This window comes from Limulus polyphemus, unplaced genomic scaffold (assembly GCF_000517525.1).
Source record: "Limulus polyphemus unplaced genomic scaffold, Limulus_polyphemus-2.1.2 Scaffold5973, whole genome shotgun sequence".
NCBI classification, from domain to species: Eukaryota; Metazoa; Arthropoda; class Merostomata; order Xiphosura; family Limulidae; genus Limulus; species Limulus polyphemus.
The window spans coordinates 42,407-53,875 of NW_013671583.1; the positions used below are offsets into that span (position 1 = coordinate 42,407).

Consider the following 11,469-nt stretch of genomic DNA (forward strand, 5'->3'; position numbering starts at 1 on the left):
TCAACAAGCATTTTCAGAGCATCAATATCAATTCCAACATGTCGGCCCTTGCCATCACAGTTTTTAAGGCTAAAGTCATCTGAGCAGAATTTGCTGAACCATCATTGACACTTACGAACGATTAAAACATTTCCATAAACTTCTTTGATATTCTTTGTGGCTACAGAGGCATTGTTTCCCTTCTTGTATTCAAACAGCATTACATGCCAATTGTGTGTGTCGTCATGTGTCATCACTATAAGAGATTAGAGTATACTAAACTTTACACGTTATATAGACTACACTAACGTGACGTTCAGGTAGTTCGTTTAACTATTATACGTGATATTTTGGGAGGGGTTAATGAAAGTTTTCCAAAATGCGACATTAATTTCTTTAAGACTTAATAGATGGCTTGATTACTGTTCATTACAGAGTTAAAGACTGGTACACCTGCAAGAAATAAATACTTGGAAATAAAAAACCCTAGTCATCACATGGCTAGTTTCCATGAAGAGAGTGTTGAAACTTGTAAAATAGTGGAAAGAAACAGTATTTGAGAGATGCTCTTTTCAAAGTGCTTCTCAGCAGTGCTTTTTTTTTAATAATATAAATTCTATAAGATGTTAACAGAGCTTGCAGATTCAGTGATTTACATTCATTGATTTTGAACATTTCCAACATTTATTATTTTGTTTTACAGCTATTGTTACATAATTATGTTTTTTAACCAATACATATAAGTAGACACAATACTTCCACATACAGTAAAGGTATGTCAGATGTGGTGTTCTCATTTAAGTGCATCTGGGTAGTAAAAGTAAATTACACTTAAAAACTTACAGAAAAAGTTGGAAACGGAATTACAACAAATTGAAGAAAAATTTGAAGCCAAACGAAAAAAATTTTTGGAAGCCAGTGAAACATTTCAAGAAGAGCTCAAAAAGGTATTCATTTTGTTTCTGAGTGTTTTTATTGCCATTCAGTTTTGGTGAAAGCGTACAGTTAAGGGATACTAAAGGTCAAGACAACCCAGTTGTGTGTAGACTTGTTTGATATGGAAATCCTGTGAAAAATTTACATGGAATTTTTTGATGTATTTAAAAAAAAAAGAGTTATTGTATGTATATTTCTTATTAGTATTTTCAGGCTATTAATTTCTCTAGATTGAAAAGAAAATTGAGACAGTTTTTACATAAGGAGGTGCTATTTTACGGTTGACCAGCATATCTTGTATATTATAGTTTTGATGGGCAGTTTAAATTAAGCTCTTTTTTTTCTTTTGTATAGTTATACTTATTATATTGTTTGGAACTGTTTTGATATCCAAAATGTTAAATGGAAGTTTAATACACAACACAAAATACACAATTTAAGATTGTACTGTTCATTATTGCAACATTATGCTGATAACATATTAATTTCTTATGCTATTTCATTCAGCGCTGCTATAAAGGTGTTGACAGCTCAACATACCAGAAAATGGTAGAAAAAGTGCATGAGCAAATGAAACGAGAAATGGTAACATCTCAGGAACAGCAACAACCTTCAAAGTCAGATGAACGTGAACAACCAGATCAGCAGGAAATGGAAGTATCTCAGTCATCTATAGATTCCACTAGTGATACTCAATCAGAAAAAGCGCAGAAGGATCTAGATGTTAAGCAAATTGACAGGAAGATAATGATGGAACCTTCATCTGAAAATGAAGATATTGCAATTGGTCAGGTGTGATAATTCTATTATTTTAAATTGAAATGTTGAGGTTACATCTGTGGTAGAAACTGTTCAACGTCATCATTATTTTCTGAAAATCTTTTTATCATTCTTGAACAAAATGCTGTTATTTTATTGGTATTCTTTCTTATGGTGATTTTTTATAAAAGTTTCACTTTCATATTTTTATAACAGTTATTTCACCAAACCTTGTTTTTTTTAAAAAAAAGATAAAAGAAATAAAACTCAAACCAAAAATGAACAGTGCTTTCAGAAGTTAAATTTTTTGTCAGTTTTTGTAACAATATCTTCAAATGCTTTTCATAAATTTGATATCAGATCTGTTAATTTCAAAGCTAAGCCACTAATAGTTGTGCTTGAAAGTATGGTAGTAAATGGGTATTTGTTGAGTTATAACTTGGAATTATTTCACATATATTTTAAATACACAAACTTAGATTACAGATGCCTACTAATCCAGCAGTTATATTAAAATACTTGCACAGTGTGAATTGATGCTAGGGAGGTTTTAGCTTCACACTAAAAGTGTCATATCTCAAACATTCTTCTTGAATATAACTTGGTATGTAGTTTGTAAACAATTCTAGTTCACTATGAATTTTTTTTTGTAACACTTCTATTTTCATAGAAATAAAAGTTGTGTTTATGCAAATTGCATTATTTTGCATGCAGTGTGCACAATTTTGCATTAAAACTGTATCTAAAACATTCTAAATATGTGAAAAAGTGTTGTAACGGTAACAGTAACAACAAACTTTATAATTGTGTGTCAACACATATGCTACTCCATCCTGAAAACTGTAGAAAGAATATTTCAGAGAGGGATTTTATTCATGACAAAAAGGAAAATTAACTAATAGTAATTTTTAGAACCATTGAAACATAAAATAATGAAATACTGAAGTGACACGAAATTGTATTATCTTCAAAGAAAATACAAATGTTCTCAGTTTGGTCTCCTAAATGGCAAATGAAGAAAAGGAACATATGAAAGGAGAGTTAATTATATGATTTATATGTAGAGAAATATAGAAGCGCTTATGTTATTTACCTGTACAGCAACGTATGAAAGGAGACTTAATTCTGTCTTGTATATATGCCCTTTTTTACGTGCTCTAAAATAATTTCCAATTTGTTTAGCATTTATTTTTTAATAAATAATATGTCCTGAACAAACTTGTCAATTTTTTTTTTTATATAGACTGAGCTGATATCATTCACCAGTAACTTCTTTCTTTGCTTTTATAATGATAATTTTGTATTTGTCTTTTTTTTGTGTACTAGTTATAGCCTTAAAAAACTTAAGTCTTCTTCAGAATTTTTGGAAACCACATTTTCTGTTGTAAACATAGATGTATAGTCAAAATTGCAGCAAAAGCAAAGAACCAGTAAACTTTTCAAAATGTTAAGTCTTATACTTAGGAAAGGGTGTTTCTTGAACTTTACATTTTCGTTTTTTGCTGTTTGTCATTAAAATGATTAAGTGATTCTGCATTGTGAAAAAATCATATTATAATGTCTTATCTGTATTAATGTATAAGATGTATTTTGGCTTCTGTTAACCTAAGGGCTACAGCATATATTATAATGAATAAGTATGATTAATAAATGTGATACTATTCTTTATGCTTATTAAGTATTAACTCTAGGTCTAAAGTACATGTAGGAAAATACTCAAAGTTTGATGAAGAAATAATCGCATTTCTACTTGTATACAAGATATAGAGCTTAAGTGACTTCTGTGTTTTAGTATTAGAAACACATTACACTCTTTTACAAAAGAAAAACCTATTGCTTTTATTATTCTTATTTACATATGTCCTTAATGCATTTTTTTTTCGAATTTTGAAACAAGAGCAAGAGGGAAAATTCATCAATAGATTTTTCTATTGAATTTTAAAAGTATTGCACAACTGTTAATAAAGTCTGATGTTGATTGATGTATACTTTAAAGATTAAGTGACATCACACTTTTTAAAAGATGTATTTCTTGTTGCCCCCCGGTGGTTCAGTGGTATGTCTGCGGACTTATAACTAAAAACTGGGTTTTAATACTTGTGTTGGGCACAGCACAGATAGCTCATTGTGTAGTTTTGTGCTTAACTACAAATATACGTATATCTTGTGAATTGCTATTATGCTAAATTTCCAGTGGGTTTCCTAATATTGTGCCTTGTATGAACTATATATATATAAAATTTTACAGAGATTGGATCCAAAATATCATAAAAATAATTTTTTTTGGGTCATGTTATAGTATTTCAATGATTTCTAGGACTCAATGGATCATATTTTGGCCTCTGATGAAAGTTCTACTGGAGACATTATCCAGAAGCTTACCAAAGCTTCAGCTCATGAAGGCAAGTTGAAGTCTACTCAGGACGATTCACAGCAGGATTTAGAATCTTATAACCAGATAAAACCAGAAGATAATGGTAAATTATAACTTTATTTAATTCACTAATGACTATTGGTATGACTAACATTTCTGAAGCACTAATAGGGTTGAAGAATTTCTCATTTGAAATGCTCTTTAATTTCTTGATTAATTTGCAGTAGCTTGTTATTTTTTAAAGTACAGTAACTAATTTTAGGTTATAAAATGATTAGTAGCTATAAAATGTTCTATTTTCCCTTATACTTTTAAAGAAGTCCACTATTACTTGACAGTCTATTTAGTTCTGGTTTAAAGTTTTTAACAGCCAGTGTCTTTCATACATAATACATGGTCATTTTCCACAGTCCTATTGATCTTAATTGTTACCAAAGGATCACTATATTCCAATACATGTTTGAAAACATTAAACTCTTCTGCATATTTTGGTAAGCTGTGCTCCTTAACACAATTTACCAGTCTGCTTGAAGTAGATCCTGTGTATGCTCTAAAACATTCAGTGCATTTATACATGTAAATAAATAACATTCGAGCAGTTTTATTATCCTGTTCCGTCTTTAAAGACAAAACAGTTTCTTAATCTGACGATGGTTTTAAGGATGACTCAAAGTTCTACTTGCAGATAAAAATTACACAACAAACTCTTGAGTTTTTTTTGTTTTGTTTTCGAGGCTTGTTTTTTAGTGAATGGTAGTGTTTTAAGGAGTTGTTTTGGGGGTACATTATACACTTTTTTTTTGGAGTAGCAGCTTTGTTGATTATGCTGGTTATAATTTTCATTGAAAAATCATTCTTCCTTAGATAGTTCTTGATGTTTTTTACATCTATTCTGAGTAGTTCTTTATTACAGGTACGTTTATGGATTCTTTATACCAGAAAACATGGGTTTTATGGTAGATTCCAGTTTCAAATTTTCCATCCTTTTTCATAACAAGGATGTCCAAGAACAATAGTCTTTTTCACATTGAATTTAATATTTCTCTGTTGTTTAATTAGGTAATTAAGAAACTTGTTCACCTGTTTTTCATTCTCAAATGCAGTAAATATGTCATCCACACATCTTTTATACACTAATGGTTTAAACTCTAGGACATCCTTCTAACCAAGTCCTTTCATGATGACATACAAGCTAAACTAGATGCTATACTAACTACATCTCTTTTTCCATTAAACAAGAAATGGGATTACTTTGTTCCTCTTTTACACAATTTCTAAAATACTTCTTTGGGTAACCCTTAAAGTTAGCTTCACTATTTGAAATCAAATTTACACATAATTCAATTGTTTCATCTAATTATTTGTTATTTGTTTTCTTTCAAAGTTTGTAGTGCATACTGGAGGGATTTACACATTGTGATAAAAGTTTAGATAAATGACCTTTACACTCCAAATGTATATATATTTGTTTCTTTTTATTACTACCAACAGTTTGATATTGAAGTATACGTTAATTTATAAAATTGATTGTGATGTTCCATCTCTCGAATCTGTCGCATGTGTCTCCAACAATGTATTAAATATCATTGTTATTTGATTATTGTTCTAATATAGTATACTTATATTACGTAGCTATACTAACATAAGACATATATTACTAAAATAAAATATAAAAATAAAGATAACCGAAATGTGTTTTATGATTAACTGAAAACACACAGACAGAAAATGGAAGTTGCTAAGAAACAATAGTTAGTGGAAAGGATTCAAAATTTACTAGCAGTCTTAAAAAAAAGTAATTGTAAGACTGTGTGGTACTCCAGAGTAAGCAAGTCTTAAACTGGAAGTAATAAGTGTAAAATGTATTGATACAATTTGTTCTGTGAATGGTGTTTTGGTTACATGTACCATCCAATGTCTCTGTTCATTTTTGGATTTTTCTCGTTAATGAGTATATCTTCCATATATTTTCTCTCTTTAAAATCTTTGTTTTTGTAAAATACAAACTTTAAATGGGTTCTGGTTTTCTGTGTTTGTGTAGGAAATGTTCTACTGGAGCAGTTTTGTGTTGGTCATGTGTATACATAGCGCAGTGATGTGTTCTGAGGTGCGTGTGGAAAGGTCTTCCGATTTCTCCTATATATGTGTGTTTCCACGTACATTCAAAATCATTTGGTAGATGACATTTTTGATGTGCCACATTTGTCTTGCTCCATTTTCTCGGGCGTAGCATTGTTTTTGGGTACATTTTGCTGTGTTTAACTGCTACTCAAAAATTTTGATAGTTTATGATTATGACACCTAATATTTGGTATGATGGGTCTCATTGGACAGTTTTGTTTATGTATTGAGATCAACTGGTTTATTTGCTGATATTCTTTGTCCAAGGAATCATCTGTAAAGACAGGTTTTATCATTCCAAGTTTAAAGAAATGTTCCAAATAAATTGTTTGTTCTTAAAATTAAAGACAAAATGAAAAGAAAAAAATGTTTGAATAGTGATTACAAATCTTTATTTCAACATTAAAACATTGTCTTCCAAAATGTATTAAATATTATTGAACCTCACAACAAAGCCATTGATCTGTGCATAAATCAAACATTTAAAGAACTTTCTTTACAAAGATGAAGTTTGTACATTTGTGGAGCACTTTGACCATGTTATTTTGGAATTATTCCAATATTCGTTTGTCTGGTATTCAAAAGGAACATTATTCAGAGGCTTGAATGTTGCTATGTTGCCAAAGAAGTTGCATAAAGCTGACTTTTTAACACCTTTTGAAATATTATTAAAACAGTTGCAGAAAAACAATGTTAGTGAAGTTGCATAAAGCTGACTTTTTAACACCTTTTGAAATATTATTAAAACAGTTGCAGAAAAACAATGTTAGTGAAGTTGCATAAAGCTGACTTTTTAACACCTTTTGAAATATTATTAACAGTTGCAGAAAAACAATGTTAGTGAAGTTGCATAAAGCTGACTTTTTAACACCTTTTGAAATGTTATTAACAGTTGCAGAAAAACAATGTTAGTGAAGTTTCTGAGATGACTTTGTAAATCTTAGATTCTAAAGATTCTACATCAAAACTAGCAATTTAGTATGTTATGATTTGATGTTATTAAGACACTCGAAACTGTCTTTCAAGGTATAACTTCCTTTAAACTGTTACTCAGAAATTTTGATAGTTTTATAATTAAGACATCCAGTGACTTTCTGAATATAACACTAAGCCTAAAACCTAACAGTATCTCAGAAATGAAAATACTACTCTCTCTACTGGACTTCAAGTTGGTGATCCAAGTTGGAATCTTTTTGATATCACAAAATACCCCTTTCAACTTTAGTTTGAGCTGTGAGTGCATTATAAGAGTGACAGTCAATTCCTTAAGGGTAGCATAAGTAACAGGATGCTTCTGACTGGCTTCATTCCCTCTGGTTGGTAGTTTAAATGTAGAGACAATGACAGGTAGCTTTAGTAGTTTTACCATAAATACAAATACTTGTTATTAACTTAATTTTGTACAATGTTTTTAATTACAACAGAAATATGAAAGTGGAAAAACAAAAGACCTTTACTCTCAAGATAATAATGAAGTATTTACTTGAGCCAATGTTTCACCATTGCAGCTTCATCAGGGCTAGTGGTAGAAGAACTAGTTTATAGTTTTGGATGGAGATTTTGTAATTTTTGTGCTAAAACAAAATGTTTTAAATACAATGTTAATTTCGCAATAGCTGAACAACACATTACTCCTAAATCTCCTAGAACAAAAGTTAGTTGGCTTCCTGCATACACTGTTAATTGTGACCAAAATTGTTGAAGCTGCAATGGTGAAACATTGGCTGAAATAAAAAGTATTTTTTCTTAGTATTTGAAGAATAATGGTGATTTTTTTTTTCTAATTGTATTGCCAGAATGTCTAAATCCCTCCAATATGCACTACAAGCTCTGAAAAACAACAAAATATGAAAGGAAATTTACATTTTTAATAATGCAAATAAGCAATGGATAGAAACTGTTGTTGAAGAGTTTTTGTTTTAAATTGACTTTTGTCCTTGAAGAAACATTTGCTACTTGTGGTTTCAGCAAATAGTTTATAAATCTGGGTAGAAATTTTGTGAATTTATGGATAAAACTTAAAATATATTTTGAATATAATGTTAATTTACCCATAGCTAAACAACACATTACTCCTAAATCTCCCGGAACAGAAGTTAAAGGTCTTCCTGCATACACTATTAATTGTGATCAAGGCATTTCTGAGCAACAAGAGGATAGTTTTTCAGAGCCAATTGAAGAAGAAGATGGCACTATGAATTCAGAAAACTCTTAAAGCAAAAACAAAAGTGTTTCTCTAAAGAGAAAGTTATAAGGATAATATTCTGTCATTAAAAAGGTACTCACTGAAATTGTAGTTTTTCTAAAAGAGAAAAAACTAATACTTGGTTTATAATTAAAATAAACCAAGACATTGTTTTTCAAGATAAAGAATGTTTTTGTCAACTGAATGTCAACAATAAAAGGTCTTGAATATTAAATAAAGTTTCATCTTTCTGTGTTGTGTGATTTAATACTTGTAACTACACTAGTAATGATAAGGATCTGAACCAGTTTTGAATCTTTGTTATTCACCATGTTTATGTTAGAAGAATAATTAGTTTTCTAACATATTTTTTTTCCTTCTTGGAATGGAAAATGATGCCATGAGGTGGTTCAAAAAAACCTTTTTTTGAATGTTGTCTACTATTGTAAGTTGCAACACTAAAGACATTTTTGAAATCATGTTTTATAATTTGTGTGTGTGTGTGTTGTCTTAATCAATAGGACACACCAGTTCTTTCAGCTAAGCTATTTCCTTATAGCATCCTCACCCACCATATTAATGTTTTACATACACTTTCAACGACTTCATTCTTTACATTGTGAGATAGTGTACCATTCTGCATTAAAAAAAGCTTTTCTGAATAAAAGTAAAATTGTGTAGATTTGATAACTTATTTTGATTATAAGATGTTTTGGTAAACAGTGTGAGATTTTCTGTTTTTTTTATAGAGTTAGTTAATACATCAAGCACAGAATGAGCAGTATTTTATTAAGATGAAAAATGTGCTCTAGAAAATGTTTAATATTTGTATTGGACTTTTTAATTCTGTATTATTGTTAAGTAAGTTACATTTTTTGTGTAAATTTGGGATTTATGGGGAGTTAGCTTTTATGTAATACATATAGCAGTATCCTTATTGTACTACAAAATATCTTCTTTAAACCTACTACAGTAATAGCTGTTTTGTTCACACAATCACTTGTATTGGAAATTGGTAGTATGATAATTTCGGCATCACTTTTGTGCAAATAAATGTTGTGTTTTCCTAATTGCATTATAATCTGTTTCACTTTCTAGCACAAAATAATTTATTTATGTTTTCTGTTCACTGTCTAGAGAAACCTAAAACATGACTGTTTAGGAACATAGTAGAAACTGAATATATCTGAATTCAAATAAAATTACACAGTAAAAGCCTTCACATTTGAAATAAATAACTACATTTTTTATTATATTTTCCCTCGAAAGCAATGATAAAGCATTTTTTATGAATCAAAAGAATGATTACTATGAATGTGGACAAAGAAGAGATGTTATCTAACATCAAAATCATAAATTGTATTTCTATTTTGACGTCTGGGTGCCATAAAATACGGACAACAATCTATCATTGGTAGTTGCTTATTATTGTTTTGTGGACTATAAAAACCTGTGACGATGTGTTAGTAAAATATTGTTCTTAAGTAATGAACTCATTCTATTTCTCTTCAGATAGTAGGTAGTAGTAAAAAATAAGAAATAGTTCATTTGAAGGTTCAGATTGTTATAATTCTTTTAAAGTATCGCATTATATTGTATTTAAAAAAATATGTAATGTTCCAGCGAAATAAAACGTGTTTTTACTCAATAATTTCTGCTCAAGTTAAAGAAAAACTTCTGAAAGAAAGTATTGAAAAGTTTATTATGTAATTAATGTTTGAAGCAAAGTTTAAACAGTTAAGGATTCTTGTAGTACATTATTATTGAATTACAAGATGTAAATCATCGTAAGTGAAAATATATTCCCGCTTTTATGTCTAATTTAAACTCAAGTTTAACAGAAGTCATGTTTATGGAAACATTCTTAAGGTCAAGTTTTAACCAGAAATAATTGTTAAGTAGGTGCAGTAGGAAAAAGCTGGACTGAGAGCTTGCAAAGCGTGTGACCCACTTATCTCCCTCAAATTTTATGATGTATACTAGATGTACTTTCTAACGTTCCCCCGAAAGTGTGCTCTTTTGAGAGTAAATAAAAGCAAAATTATGAGTAACAAATATTTTATTTCTTGCTTTTGAAATTCATGTTTCGTGCTGTGTTGTAGCCTACAGAGTGCATAATTCTCGTAATTCATGGTATGCACACATTTTACTAACATCACGACAACACAAATTGCAATGTTTTTAGCCCCTTTCGAGGAACTATTCCTTAAGCTAGTTGGATGAAGAATGGATTTGAAGCAGTTACATAGTTCTTTTTTAGTTGAAAAAGAACATTGATTTATGAAAATAAAATACCCTCTTGATTTGAACATATCCGAAAGTTCATTTTGCATCAGTTCAGTACAAGTGTCATGCAGTGTCACTTCTGGTTAACTACCAGGATCAAGTAACCCTACACTCAATAGTTTCAAGCTGCTTTATCTTGCTCTGTTTATCAGATATCACCTACTGTTTGGTAACCCTTACACTCAATAGTTTCAAGCTGCTTTATATTGCTTTGTTTATCAGATATCACCTACTGTTTGGTAACCCTACACTCAGTAGTTTCAAGTTGCTTTACCTTGTTGTGTTTATCAGATATCACCTACTGTTTGGTAACTACCTGGTAATGATATAGCTAATTAAATGTGCTGTGTTTATCAGATATCACCTACTGTTTGGTAACCCTTCACTCAATAGTTTCAAGCTGCTTTATCTTGCTCTGTTTATCAGATATCACCTACTGTTTGGTAACCCTACACTCAATAGTTTCAAGCTGCTTTATCTTGCTCTGTTTATCAGATATCACCTACTGTTTGGTAACTACCTGGTAATGATATAGCTAATTAAATGTACCTTTCGTAACGTTATTACTTATAAAGATTAGAATGAATTGTTTCATTATTTGGGTACCCCTAACTGTTAACGACATTTTTTTATTCTGGACCTTAGGGTTTAATGAATTGTTTCAATATTTGGGTACCCTAACTGTTAACGACATTTTTTATTCTGGACCTTAGGGTTTAATGAATTGTTTTATCATTTGTTGTACCCTAACTGTTAAAGACATTTTTTATTCTGGACCTTAGGGTTTAATGAATTGTTTCAATATTTGGGTACCCTAACTGTTAACGAC

General features: G+C 30.1%; 1 protein-coding gene across 1 annotated transcript in view; it reads left to right on the plus strand.

The window, feature by feature from the left end:
- Positions 1 to 8,589, plus strand: part of LOC106473209 (SWI/SNF-related matrix-associated actin-dependent regulator of chromatin subfamily E member 1-like) — a gene marked incomplete at its 5' end in the record, with an annotated part of 46,089 nt that extends 37,500 nt beyond the window's left edge. The window contains 4 exons of the mRNA XM_013933892.1: positions 825 to 926; positions 1,423 to 1,707; positions 3,992 to 4,151; positions 8,227 to 8,589. Coding sequence (XP_013789346.1) covers positions 825 to 926; positions 1,423 to 1,707; positions 3,992 to 4,151; positions 8,227 to 8,384 — 705 coding nt within the window. The remainder of the gene's footprint in view (positions 1 to 824; positions 927 to 1,422; positions 1,708 to 3,991; positions 4,152 to 8,226) is intronic.
- Positions 8,590 to 11,469: the final 2,880 nt, after the last annotated feature.